This window comes from Nannobrachium achirus (genome assembly GCF_963921795.1).
Source record: "Nannobrachium achirus genome assembly, chromosome: 23".
Lineage (NCBI taxonomy): Eukaryota > Metazoa > Chordata > Actinopteri > Myctophiformes > Myctophidae > Nannobrachium > Nannobrachium achirus.
In genome coordinates this window covers 10956035-10971254 of record NC_137830.1, presented here as the reverse complement: position 1 = coordinate 10971254, position 15220 = coordinate 10956035, and the positions used below count along the sequence as shown (strand labels likewise).

The 15220-nt window shown below is 42.9% G+C and overlaps 1 protein-coding gene across 1 annotated transcript in view; it reads left to right on the top strand.

Annotated features, from left to right (window-relative positions):
- LOC308308753 (NACHT, LRR and PYD domains-containing protein 3-like) overlaps positions 1 to 15220 on the top strand; it is a gene marked incomplete at its 3' end in the record, with an annotated part of 216176 nt that overhangs the window by 16874 nt on the left and 184082 nt on the right. Inside the window, exons 5-9 of the mRNA XM_080754207.1 lie at positions 1410 to 1520; positions 2802 to 2915; positions 9317 to 9427; positions 10331 to 10441; positions 14692 to 14751. Of these exons, the coding sequence (XP_080610333.1) occupies positions 1410 to 1520; positions 2802 to 2915; positions 9317 to 9427; positions 10331 to 10441; positions 14692 to 14751 (507 nt within the window). The remainder of the gene's footprint in view (positions 1 to 1409; positions 1521 to 2801; positions 2916 to 9316; positions 9428 to 10330; positions 10442 to 14691; positions 14752 to 15220) is intronic.

Below are 15220 nucleotides of genomic sequence, written 5' to 3'. Positions count from 1 at the left end.
TTTTCCTGTATAGTAAGTGAATGGGTAGGTGCAATAAATCATTAAAAATGAACCCCTTGGGACGATATTTCAGCTTGGCACCTGGCAGAATCTTAAAATATACCCTTTAAGGATTAAGAAAAAACTGGTGGCAAAGAAAAATCCACCCTATGCGCATGGACCCCCCTTTCCTACTAGACTATTACTTCCTCACTTTAAGATCTTCCTGGGTTGAGTTGACCCATGAGCCTGCAGGTACTTGAAGTCCTTGACTTCCTTCAGAGCAGTGATGGATGTTCTGATAGCATGTTATAGGTGATCACATACGTTTTCTTGGCCAACCTTGGCACACTCTGACTCCACTCTGTTCAGGAAAAGATGTTTTACCAGGAACCCCCCTAACTTAAGATTTGTGCATTTTCTTTGGAGAAATTAACATATCTACAAGCTCTGTTTTCTGATCTATTTCATTGACTGTAACTGTGTCAGGTTTTCCATTTGTACCCTCTTCAGAGTCACAGACCTGTTAACACATACAGTGCCTATCCCGAACATGTTCGGCTTTATTTCAATCCAATACAATTTTTTTATTTTATTTTACTTACCCTGAGCTGCTTGTAGAGCCGTGGGTGGTCCTGGCTCGTCCTACGCTAGCCAGCGAGCCATTTTACATGGTCCGACGATATATTCCATTAAAAATGGTTTAAAATACATTTTTGAGCCCCCCAATGTTCACCGAATGTTCAGCGCCGCTTCCGGAACGTAGTCCAGTGTGCCTATCCCGAACAGGTTCGGCTTTTTTAATGAAATGAATAAAATGATCCGAGGCCTTCTGAAGCCTGGGCCTAAATTTTCAATCCAGTGGCCGAGATCCGGCCACCCCCCGGCCGGCCGTTAGCGAGTAACATCGCCGTGAATCGCCGCCGAATCCAATGAAAAACCACATCTTTGAAGGTCCATATCTCTGGATTGTGTTTTTAGGGAGGCGGCGCGAGGTTTAACTACGGCGAAATCGCCGAAAAATGATCTTTAAAATGAGAAAATGCTAATAGCTATTTTGTAGCCCTTTTCATCCGGGACCTTTCCATGACGTGCACGAACGTGAGCACGCGCGTCACTGCAACGTGAGTCCCCGGCTGCTAATGCGCTCGCCTATGGGACAAACCCTGGCATTCTTTGGTGCCCTCTAGGGGCTGGCACTGGAAGCGTTAATGGTCATTCAGGGCTAGCTCTCTATGTGTTTCTGGCCATATTATTGTCCACTCATTTTGAATGTTGGTGGCAAACATGGAATTTTTAAAGAAATGTCCACCACAAGCCAGCATGGAGATGAGCCCTGCTTTCATAATGTGATGCAACAATAAAGAATCTTGAACAAACTAACCTTTTCATTCACATGATAACCGTATAAACATTTATTATGATTCCAGAAGTGTTGACCACAGAGCAGAGTCTCCAACACCCAGCTGTGTGTCTATGAAGAGTGACTGGTCTATGGGTCATCCTCCTGTCTTCAGTGAACCTGGACCTCCACACACACAGTATGTGAATGTGAAACATGTAATCAACATTAACAGCTTGGTGAAATCAGCGCGCGCGTGCGTGTGTGTGTGCCTTCCTCAGCCTGCCTGTGTGTGTGAACTTCATTTGAATCGTTTCAACTGCTGCGCGGATTGGATATTCGTTAGACCCACCCCCACCCCCCGCGCTCATTGGACGGGCCAAAAATAAATCCCGATTCATGTACTCAGCTCCAGACCAGAGAAAGAGTCCACTCTGAGAGTGGGCGGGGTCTATGGTCTGGAAGCAGGCTATGTCAGAACATTAAGACTATGAACAACTATTACCTCTAGTCTATGGTGATATAAGAACATTAACACCTCATCCGCACTGCCCCACGAAATACTGTCCACATATGGAGCGTCGGCCATTGCGTTGCGACGTAGCCGAAACCAATCAAATAAATAAATAACTAGAAGCAGTGCTCTTCCGAGCACAGGTCTCCACCAGGCCACACAAATCGGCCTGTTATAGCGCCACCATGAGGCTGATTTAAAAAATGTGGGGCAGAGGTTCTGAATTAGCATCCAGGGAGTGTGTGTGCTCAGTTTGGCAGCGATTGGGCCAACGGCGCCGGAGATTAGCTGGTAACAACCAGGCCACACAAATCGGCCTGTTATAGCGCCACCATGAGGCTGATTTGAAAAATGTGGGGCAGAGGTTCTAGATTGGCACCCAGGGAGTGTGTGTGCTCAGTTTGGCAGCGATCGGGCCAACGGTGACTGAGATTAGCTGCTCACAAACTGCGAGGACGCACGGACGCACGCACGCACGCACGGACGGACGGACGGACGGACGGACGGACGGACGGACGGACGGACGGAGGGGAAAACATACTCTCCCTCAGCCTTCGGCTGGTGGAGACAATAATGAAACGTTTTTTGGGGGTGGGATATGGCCATTTACCTCTATGGACATCGCAGCGAAACCTCGCTCAAATAGAGACTCGTCAAGCAAAAAAGGAGGGGTGGACGACGTCGCATCGTGCCGCAACGTCGCTTGCGGTAGGTCAGGATGTCCTCATTGAAACAAATGTATTTTAATTAGATTTCATCGCTCGCGTCGCATAGCTCGCGTCGCATCGCTCGCGTCGCAGCGTGGGCAGTGCAGATGAGCTGTTAGACTGAAAAAACCTCACTACCCACAATGCTACAGCGTAAGATCCGGTAACGTTGATTAATCTGGTTGGTGGAGCTCACATTGCTTCAATAAACTGACTTCTTCATTCACATGATAATTGAGGATTCTTTTTCTTATTCTAGAAGTGTTCACCCCAGAGCAGAGTCTCCAACACCCAGCCTTCTGTCCATGAAGAGTGACTGGTCTAAAGGAGCAGTGATTGACTTCAGTAATGAACCTGGACCTCCACACACACAGTATGTCAATGAACAGCATCTCTCTTATAAGAGCTTTGCCACTGCTTGGTCAGGATGGGACAAGATGGGCTCTCTGATCTATTGAGAAAACTTGTTGTGATTTGGCACTTTAATAAAATTGAATTGGCGAGGACCCCTAAATGATATGTATTTGTCCCTTTGGACCCCCTAAATGATATGTATCTGGCCTTTTGGACCCCCTAAATTATATGTGTAACTGTCCCAGAGGTCAAGACAGTGACTTAATTAATATAAATATGTGTTTGGTTTGGTTTATAATTCATGTGCACAATGGGATTAAAAAAGGTAATTTCATGATAAATAATTGGTATTAAAAACGACAAATGAATGTTAAAAGGTTTATATAATACATGGATCTAAGGTAAAAACTGATGTGCCTGTGATCTAGAGAGTGTACGGTAATTAGCGCACAGAGTTACACCTGGTCAGAGTGAAGCCTGTCAGATCAGATCAAAGCAGAGTTACAGAGAGAAGCCACGCAGAAAACACCAGAGAGAAACAGAGAAAGAGAGAGAGAGAAATATTAATATTGCTACAGATTCTGCACATGGTTCAAAGGCGCACACGGTAAATGGTTTAATTTGTGTCTTAATTGTTCTGTGATGCGTTGGTTTCTGTATTATTGTACAATGTAAACTTTGTTGAGAGACTGCTGATAATTAATGCACCTGTGTGGGCTGAGGACTGCTTCACAATGATTATGGACTCAAATGTACTGTATGTTTAATTTCTTTATAGTTTTCACGGTGTCATGGTGTCTATGTCTGTTGGAGGAGATTGGAGGAGTTTTGTGACATTAAAAAACCTGAAAGACATCTGTATGAGGCGTGGACCCTATTCATTGAACCTGTGACAGCTACAGTGAAAACGTAACGCCCAGCGTGGTCCCCAAGAGAGAACGACAAAACTCCACGCCAGCGTTGTCCCAGAGAGAACTTGAACAAGGCAACGTGACGGTGAAAGAACAGCGACCGACAGAACGCTATCATCGTGTCGTGGAGAGAAGGTCCGACGGAGAGGAAAGAACTGACTGCTTTGAAGAATTGAAGCTGCAGTACCGCGGTGCCACCCACGGAGGGCAGCATTGTTCATGTTCAGTCTACAGCTGCAGTCAACAAGAGACTTTACTTTGCGTGCGGACTGTTTCATCGCATCAGCGTCATCGAAGCACTACACAAGCAGCAAGGTTGCATCATCATCCCAGACGTCAAGGTTTGACAATGCAACCCATTAAGAAAAGTAAAAAGATAAAAGAGCTATAAAAGTTACAAAGAAGAATTTAAAAGAAAAAGAGATTCTATACAATTACTGACTGTAAATTGTTATTTTGCTGTTTTTCTGACATTTCATTGCAATGTTGTTTGTGTTTGAGAGTTTAGATATTGAAAACAGAGTATAAGAGTGCACAAGGTATAATATTTTGAGTGAGCTATATACAGTATTGTATTTGGGTTTGCATTCATTATTTGCAACAAGGTTCTATGTGCATTTTGATATACTGCAAGTTGTTTTTTGAATTACATCATGCCTTCTGACGGTGAAGAACCACAAGGTGATGAGACAAAGATTGAGTCTCTTCAAAAAGAATATGAAGAACTAAAAGAACAGCTAAAAACAGAAGATGATGAAGAAGAAAGAGAAAAGCTGGAGACACTAATAGGTGAAATTCATGCTAAATTAGAAATACTCAGAGTCCCACAAGAAGAGCCAGCATCCACGTCAAAACAAGACGGAACACGGAAATCTAGTAGAGAGAGAAAGTTAACTCCAAAAATGCAGGAGCTAAAACAGCAAGAAGTATCCAAACTGGAGGGTAAATTTGAAGGTCTCTACGAAATTTGGAAAGGATATGTGAGAACTGCACGGGCAAGTCTGAAATATGAGTGCTCTGATGGTGAATTGCTTGAATTTATTGATCGTGTTGCAGTGTCAGAGGGACGGTTAAAAGATGCGTATCATAACATACGAGCACAGTCAACACCCTCCTTTGAAATTAGGAGAAGAATCGATGGCTGTGTAGACCTAACAAGAGACCTGATCGATTTGATTAAAACACGCCAGACTGAATTGGGATCGGAGTTTAATGATGAAGCAGAATTAGCTAGACTCAATGAGGTGTTTAAAAAGGAATACGCCCAGTCTGTAATAGAGTCTACAATATCTAAATCTACTGTTAGTAAGCAGCTGTCAAAGCATGGATCAGAACGACCAAGTGTCACTGCAAAAATTGTAGATTGTGCAGCAGAATTGGCTGCAAAACAGGTAGAAATGCAGATGGAGGATGCCATTGCTGCGCAAAAACAAGACATGGCAGAAAAGAAACAAGCTATGGCAGCGCAGCAACAAGCTATGGCAGCAGATATGGCAGCGCAGCAACAAGCTATGGCAGCAGATATGGCAGCGCAGCAACAAGCTATGGCAGCAGATATGGCAGCGCAGCAACAAGCTATGGCAGCAGATATAGCAGCGCAGCAACAAGCGATGGAAGCAGAGCTTAAACGGCTAGAAAATGAGAGGGATGTACAAGTACTAACTGCCAAACTTAAGGCATACTCTGAAGCTGACCAAAGTGAAGGTTGTCATAACGGATCAGTTCGGAGTAAAGTTATCATTCCTCATCCAGTACCTAAGATGGAAATAAAAAGTGGATCAGTTCGGAGTAAAGTTATCATTCCTTATCCAGTACCTAAGATGGAAATAAAAAGTAAAATATTATGTAAAGATAAAGTACAATCAAACGGTACAAACAACGAAGTGTCATTAGTACAAGCCCTTCATGACACAATGGTGCTTACCAGACTTCCTGCACCTGAGCCTTCTATCTTCACGGGCGACCCGTTGAAATTCCTAGAGTGGAGCATGAGCTTCAAAGCGTTGATTGAGCGCCGCTGCACAAATATGGCAGACAGGCTCTTTTACTTATCAAAATATATCAGTGGAGAGGCACAATCCGTGTTGGAAGGAAGCTTCTTCAGAAAGGATGAGGAAGCCTACGACCAGGCCTGGGAGGCATTGAATGAGCGCTATGGCCACCCATTCATAATCCAGCGTGCCTTCAGTGACAAACTGAAAAACTGGCCAAAGATTGGTTCACGAGAGGCAATTAAATTGAGAGAGTTTGGTGATTTTCTTAAAGCTTGCAGCAATGCCATGCCACATGTGAAGGGGCTTGAAGTGCTCAACATATGTGAAAAGAATCAAGAGATGCTTCAAAAGCTTCCTGACTGGGTGACCTCTCGTTGGAATCGAATGGTCTCTAAAAGCCTAAAAGAAAATGAGGAATACCCTGGTTTCAAGAAATTTGCAGAGTTTATTGCACAAGAAGCATACATTGCGTGCAACCCAGTATCCTCACTTCATGCACTGAAGCCTATTGAAGAGAGGCAATCGAGAGAAATTAAGCGCCCAAAGGCAAATGTGTTTGTCACAAACCTAAGTACCAGAGATAAGCCAAAAACAGAGGAGAGTGGTTCAGAGGAGGCTTCCGGAGAGGAGGAAGCAAAAGCATCCTCGAACACAATCAAATGTATATGCTGTGGAGAGAGCCACTTCATCTACAAATGCAAGACATTCTGTGACAAGTCTGCTGAGGACAAGAAAAAGTTCATTCAAGACAATAACTTATGTTTTGGCTGTCTAAGAAGAGGACACAAGTCAAAGGATTGCAAGAAAAAGGCTACTTGTAACATATGCAAGAGAAATCATCCGACACCCCTTCATGAAGACCGTCCTGTTAAGGACAATACATCTTCTCAGGATGAGCAAGTAGAAGCAAGTACTTCTTCTCTTTCTTGCTTTGTAAACAGTGGTGATGGTGGGAGCACATCCATGATAGTACCTGTATGGCTTTCCACGACCACCAATCCTAGAACAAGGACACTAGTATATGCCCTACTAGACACCCAGAGTAGCAACACCTTCGTAGACAAGGAAGTGTTAGGCAATATGGGGTTAGTAAGAGAACCTGTCAAGTTAAAGCTTACCACAATGATGGGAAAAGACGCCATCATTTACAGTGAGAAAGTGAGTGGGCTAAGAGTTAGACCACATAACACATGTGGTTATGTGGACTTGCCACCTGTCTACACCAGGGACTTTATCCCACATGAGCGCTCCCAAATTCCTACCGTAGAGACAGCCAGAAGGTGGGAGCATTTGAAAGATATAGCAAAAGATATGTCAGAGATGATCGACACCATCAAGGTGGGGTTGTTGATAGGGTTCGACTGCCCTAAAGCACTGGCGCCACGAAAAGTAGTCACAGGAGGTAGCAACGAGCCGTATGCTGTACGGACAATCTTGGGATGGAGCATCGTTGGCAGTGCACCGCAGGAAGAAAGGTCAACAGAGGTGACTAGCCTGTGTCATCAGATCATAGTCAAGGAACTGCCTCAAAAGACAGCAACTGCTGTCACCAGAGCTCTTGACACAGAGAAAAACAGAGAGACAAACACAAAGGACGACAGAGACACAGAGAACAAGAGTCTGGAAGAGGAGATGGAAGTCTCAAAGAAAGAGACCCATTGCACTTACAGAAAGGTACCAGAACCTGAAGAGGAAAGGAAACACAACGTGCAAATACATGCACATAAAGACAAAAAAGAGGAACCTGAGAATGGGAGGTTTCATTTTCTCAAGTTCATGTCCAACAACAGAGAGGTGTTGGAGTCAAGTCCTGAGCAAGCCATTAGAGTTCAAGATGTAGATTATGACAAGCCGCCTACCCAAGCTATGGTGGGAGTCAAACAGAGTGTGTACAAGGACACATTCTCCTTAAAGGTCACCTTGGATGGAAAACCAACACAGAGCAGTATACTCACTACCTCTGTGTTCGACCCCCTAGAGGTCCTATTCCCCTTCCTAGAAAAGTGCCAAAGGGGTATTGGCTAAAGGTTCTTTTCACTAATATGAGGTCTGATTGAACTAATCTGTAAATATTTACTTGAGTTCCTATTGATGAGTGAAAAGAAATGGGTATAATGTGAAACAATGTGTTTATGTTGGTGTTACCAGAGGTTGAAAAAAGTGTATTTCATCTTACCTGAAGGTCAAAGGTTTTGAGTCAAGAGTTAAAGACTGGTTGAGAAATTACTGAATTTATTACACAAGTTCATCCTAAATTACAGTAATTTGGTGGGAGTGTAACTGTCCCAGAGGTCAAGACAGTGACTTAATTAATATAAATATGTGTTTGGTTTGGTTTATAATTCATGTGCACAATGGGATTAAAAAAGGTAATTTCATGATAAATAATTGGTATTAAAAACGACAAATGAATGTTAAAAGGTTTATATAATACATGGATCTAAGGTAAAAACTGATGTGCCTGTGATCTAGAGAGTGTACGGTAATTAGCGCACAGAGTTACACCTGGTCAGAGTGAAGCCTGTCAGATCAGATCAAAGCAGAGTTACAGAGAGAAGCCACGCAGAAAACACCAGAGAGAAACAGAGAAAGAGAGAGAGAAATATTAATATTGCTACAGATTCTGCACATGGTTCAAAGGCGCACACGGTAAATGGTTTAATTTGTGTCTTAATTGTTCTGTGATGCGTTGGTTTCTGTATTATTGTACAATGTAAACTTTGTTGAGAGACTGCTGATAATTAATGCACCTGTGTGGGCTGAGGACTGCTTCACAATGATTATGGACTCAAATGTACTGTATGTTTAATTTCTTTATAGTTTTCACGGTGTCATGGTGTCTATGTCTGTTGGAGGAGATTGGAGGAGTTTTGTGACATTAAAAAACCTGAAAGACATCTGTATGAGGCGTGGACCCTATTCATTGAACCTGTGACAGCTACAATATGTATTTGGACTTTTGGACCCCCCTAAAAATCAGGGTTGGGCAACTTTGATGACTTTTGACTCAGTCCAGAGGGCCACAATGCATATACAGTGAAAGTTAACAAAATGAGCTGTTCTACAAGCTCAAACGCTTTGCAGTGCGGCGCTTTATGAGCTTGTAGATCTGCTAGTTTTTCTTTTTTTTTCCTCTTCTTTTTTTTTTATCCTGAAAAGTTAAATTGTTATTTAATTTCAAAAGCATTTATGTTCTTCTGTTAACTGAAGTAATTAAAGTGGGTCATGTTTGCATGTTTGGAATTGTAACAGCTGAAAACAATATATCAGTATTCCGATATTAATCTGCGGGCCGATTATAAATTACTATAGATTATAAATGACTGTGTACAGTTTGTGAATGAAGTGCTACAAATCACTATGTGCTGTTCAGTAGTGAAGCTGCACTATACAGACTGACTGTCTGCATGTTTTGTTGCTTCAACGTCCAAAGACCTTTCACTCTGTTATACTAAACCAATAAACTGACATTTTCATTCACATGATAACCGTATAAACATTTATTATGATTCCAGAAGTGTTCAACCCAGAGCAGAGTCTCCAACACCCAGCTGTGTGTCTATGAAGAGTGACTGGTCTATGGGACATCCTCCTGTCTTCAGTGAACCTGGACCTCCACACACACAGTATGTTAATCCACAAAATCGATTCCACAACACTTTTCAGTTTTGTTGCGTCGATTTTTAGCCCAATTTCTCACCCTAACCCTTGCAATGGATTCCAAATCATGAAGAACCCCTAGTTAGACCCCTCACATGCTACTTAAAGTAGATTTCTTAGGGGGGTCTTTTTTCCTGTATAGTAAGTGAATGGGTAGGTGCAATAAATCATTAAAAATGAACCCCTTGGGACGATATTTCAGCTTGGCACCTGGCAGAATCTTAAAATATACCCTTTAAGGATTAAGAAAAAACTGGTGGCAAAGAAAAATCCACCCTATGCACGTGGACCCCCTTTCCTACTAGACTATTACTTCCTCACTTTAAGATCTTACTGGATTGAGTTGACCCATGAGCCTGCAGATATTGAAGTCCTTGACTTCCTTCAGAGCAGTGCCTCCTGTTGTTGTGATGGATGTTCTGATAGCATGTTAAAGGTGATCACATAAGTTTTCTTGGCCAACCTTGGCACACTCTGACTCCACTCTGTTCAGGAAAAGATGTTTTACCAGGAACCCCCCTAACTTAAGATTTGTGCATTTTCTTTGTAGAAAATAACAGAACTAAAAGCTCTGTTTTCTGATCTATTTCATTGACTGTAACCATGTCAGGTTTTCCATTTGTACCGTCTTCAGAGTCACAGACCTGTTAATGGTCATTCAGGGCTAGCTCTCTATGTGTTTCTGGTAATATTATTGTCCAATCATTTTGAATGTCGGTGGCAAACATGGAATTTTGAAAGAAATGTCCACCACAAGCCAGCATGGCGATGAGCCCTGCTTTCATAATGTGATGCAACAATAAAGAATCTTGAACAAACTAACCTTTTCATTCATATGATAACCGTATAAACATTTATTATGATTCCAGAAGTGTTGACCACAGAGCAGAGTCTCCAACACCCAGCTGTGTGTCTATGAAGAGTGACTGGTCTATGGGTCATCCTCCTGTCTTCAGTGAACCTGGACCTCCACACACACAGTATGTGAATGTGAAAAAACATTAACAGCTTGGTGAAATCAGCGCGCGCGTGCGTGTGTGTGTGCCTTCCTCAGCCTGCCTGGGTCTGGAAGCAGGCTATGTCAGAACATTAAGACTATGAACAACTATTACCTCTAGTCTATGGTGATATAAGAACATTAACACCTCATCCGCACTGCCCCATGAAATACTGTCCACATATGGAGCGTCGGCCATTGCGTTGCGACGTAGCCGAAACCAATCAAATAAATAAATAAATCATTAAAAATGAACCCCTTGGGACGATATTTCAGCTTGGCACCTGGCAGATTCTTAAAATATACCCTTTAAGGATTAAGAAAAAACTGGTGATATTATTGTCCAATCATTTTGTATGTTGGTGGCAAAAAATTAATTTTGAAAGAAATGTCCACCACAAGCCAGCATGGAGATGAGCCCTGCTTTCATAATGTTATGCAACTATAAAGAATCTTGAACAAACTAACCTTTTTATTCACATGATAACCGTATAAACATTTATTATGATTCCAGAAGTGTTGACCACAGAGCAGAGTCTCCAACACCCAGCTGTATGTCTGTGAAGAGTGACTGGTCTATGGGAAATCCTCCTGTCTTCAGTGAACCTGGACCTCCACACACACAGTATGTGAATGTGATGTGAATCTTCCTATACAATATTATGCTAGGTTACGTGTGCAAGTTACTACATAGTCAGACATGGTATAACTAGTAAGACACCTGAGGGTGGAATGCGACCTCATGGTGACATGCGACGCGCCAATTCTTGACCATCTGGCCAACCACAGCGTTTCTCTGACGATTCTAGTTGTTGTCATTCTGGGGGGAGTTTGTTCATGTTTTTGTGAGGGTATCAACCCTAGGAGACACGGGGAGAACATGCAAACTCCACACAGAAAGGCCCTATCGCTCACACCCTAGGTTGGGTTGGCGATAAGGCCTTTCTGTGTGGAGTTTGCCTAAACATGGAGATGTGGTACAGAAGGCATAAAAAGTATGTCATGTGACATCACTTCCTGTACAGACAGTCAGACAGACAGCCATTGACTCCGACCTAACAATGGCTACTGTCTATGACGGTAGTTCCATATGACATATTGGACTAGACTATCTCCATATATAGTGTTATCCACATCTCCATGTTAGGACTCATATATGGGCATAAAAAGTGTCATGTCATGTGACATCACTTCCTGTACAGACAGTCAGCCATTGACTCCGGATTAACAATGGCTACTGTCTATGACGGTAGTCCCATATGACATATTGGACTAGACTATCTCCATATATAGTGTTATCCACATCTCCATGTTTAGGCCAAACAGATTCGCTCCATTTCTCCATGTATAGGTCCAAATGCCTAACGTTGAGCTTGACAACGAAACGTTCTTAACACAGCCGCCCCCATATTTACTTTAGAAAATATGTTAAATTCTAAGTACGTTTCGAGTACCGGTTTGATACATCGACTTAAAGTTGGATCCAGGCCTAATAACTTTATCTGGCCGCCCCGTTGCCACCTCCTTGTTACATTTTCTTTTCTCCAGGTGGATGGACATTCTTTCATGGACATCCTTTCATAGGTGATCTAAGTCCAGCCGCCCGTATCAGCCATTGACTCCGGCCTAACAATGGCTACTTTCTATGACGGTAGTCCCATATGACATGATGGACTGGACTATCTCCATATATAGTGTTATCCACATTTCGTGTAGCCGCCCTGTACAGAAAGTGATGTCACAACTCGCTGACATCACACTGACATCACAGAGGTTACGGAAGGACACTCAAGCGACACGGTTCTTCAGAGTATATAACGGTGTGTCCACTCTGTCCAATGTTTATCTATAGATTATAAATGACTATAGATTATACATAACTATTGACTAGTCCTGTGCCCGGGGGTGTGCAGTATATGAGGGATGAGGAGTCTCAGAAGTAATGTTGGAGAACCCAGACCGGTGCCCGTTGGGCCGAATAACCACCATTGACATCCAGTTGTGCAATAATACCCGTTGTATCCGTCTGTCTGTCTGTCTGTCTGTGTCCCTTTCATGCACATACAGTATTATGGAGATCTCTTATCTCTGTCTGTCTGGCTCTTTTATGCCCATTATGGTGTTCCGTGTCCAGGCCAGTCCGTGATGTCATCTCCAAATTTGGGCACTGTAGTGATGTCAGTCATCTCCAAATGTGGTCACTTGTTTCATCATGTCAGACAGACATTATTTGGGCATTGTTTCAGCATGCGGCGCTGTTACCGTGGTGGAGACACTGTTTAGTACTATTAAGACGCCTCCTAGGTCGCGTCAATTCTTGGCTATCTGGCCAGTGATGTATACCCAATCTTATCTGTTGAGATTGGCAGAACATGTCATGGGCATTACCAAATATGGGCATAGAAGGGACATCAAGCCAGAGCATGAGGTCAGAGAAGCAAAACCCATTATGTTAAGAGTGGTTCCCCTGACATCACAGTGACATCAGAGCATGATGTCAGAGTGATGTCACAGTGACAAGGGAACCAATAGACTGTAAAAATGTGTACGGACTGACTGAACAGGCAGACAGACAGACGGAGACAAGCTGCAACATTTCTCATGGTATACTGCAACCTTCGGTCGCAATCAGTGATGTCAGCATGTGGACAGACGGCAGACGGACAGACAGACATTCGGTAAATTAATAGTTAGTTTATAAATTACCATCGATTATAAATTACTATAGATTATAAATGACTGTGTACAGTTTGTGAATGAAGTGCTACAAATCACTATGTGCTGTTCAGTGGTGAAGCTGCACTATACAGACTGACTGTCTGCATGTTTTGTTGCTTCAACGTCCAAAGACATTTCACTCTGTTATACTAAACTAATAAACTGACATTTTCATTCACATGATAACCGTATAAACATTTATTATGATTCCAGAAGTGTTCAACCCAGAGCAGAGTCTCCAACACCCAGCTGTGTGTCTGTGAAGAGTGACTGGTCTATGGGAAATCCTCCTGTCTTCAGTGAACCTGGACCTCCACACACACAGTATGTTAATCCACACAATCGATTCCACACTTTTCAGTTTTGTGGCGTCCATTTTTAGCCCAATTTCTAACCCTAACCCTTGCAATGGATTCCAAATCATGAAAAACCCCTAGTTAGACCCCTCACATGCTACTTAAAGTAGATTTTTTAGGGGGGTCTTTTTTCCTGTATAGTAAGTGAATGGGGTAGGTGCAATAAATCATTAAAAATGAACCCCTTGGGACGATATTTCAGCTTGGCACCTGGCAGAATCTTAAAATATACCATTTAAGGATTAAGAAAAAACTGTTGGCGAAGAAAAATCCACCCTATGCGTCATAATGCGCGTGGACCCCCCTTTCCTACTAGACTATTACTTCCTCACTTTAAGATCTTGCTGGGTTGAGTTGACCCATGAGCCTGCAGGTACTTGAAGTCCTTGACTTACTTCAGATCAGTGCCTCCTGTTGTTGTGATGGATGTTCTGATAGCATGTTAGGTGATCACCTCAGTTTTATTGTCCAACCTTGGCACACTGTGACTCCACTCTGTTCAGGATCTCCTGTGCTTGTTCCACGTTGTTGGAGAGCAGGCCGATGTTGTCCGCATAGTCCAGGTCTGTCAGGACTATGGTCTGTCAGAACATTACGACTATGAAAAACTATTACCTCTAGTCTACGGTGATATAAGAACATTAACACCTCATCCGCACTTCCCCGTGAAAAACTGTCCGCATATGGAGCGTCGGCCATTGCGTTGCGACGTAGCCGAAACCAATCAAATAAATAAATACTAATAAAACGTTTTTTTGGGGGTGGGATATGGCCATTTACCTCTATGGACATCGCAGCGAAACCTTGCTCAAATAGAGACTCTGCAAGCAAAAAAGGAGGGGTGGACGACGTCGCATCATGCCGCGACGTCGCTCGCGGTAGGTCAGGATGTCCTCATTGAAGCAAATGTATTTTAATGAGATTTCATCGCTCGTGTCGCGTCGCATCGCGTCGCATCGCTCGCGCCGCATCGCTTGCGCCGCATCGTGGGCAGTGCAGATGAGCTGTTAGACTGAAAAAACCTCACTACCCACAATGCTACAGCGTAAGATCCGGTAACGTTGATTAATCTGGTTGGTGGAGCTCTCACATTGCTTCAATAAACAGACTTCTTCATTCACATGATAATTGATGTTTTTTTTTCTCATTCCAGAATTAGTGTTCACCCCAGAGCAGAGTCTCCAACACCCAGCCTTCTGTCCATGAAGAGTGACACACAGTATGTCAATGAACAGCATCTCTCTCTTATAAGAGCTTTGCCACTGCTTGGTCAGGGTGGGACAAGATGGGCTCTCTGCTCTATTGAGAAAACTTGGCACTTTAATAAAATTGAATTGGCGAGGACCCCTAAATGATATGTATTTGGCCTTTTGAACCCCCTAAATGATATGTATCTGGCCTTTTGGACCCCCTAAATTAGATGTATTTGGCCTTTTGGACCACCTAAAAATCAGGGTTGGGCAACTTTGATGATGGAGAGGGCCACTATATTCCCACACTCAGTCCAGAGGGCCACAATGCATATACAGTGAACGTTAACAAAATTTGCTGATCTACAAGCTCAAAACGCTTTGCAGTGCAGCGCTTTATGAGCTTGTAGATCTGCTATTTTTGCTATTTTTTATTTTATTTCTTTAATCCTGAAAAGTAAAATTGTAATTTCAAAAGCATTTATATGTTCTTTTGTT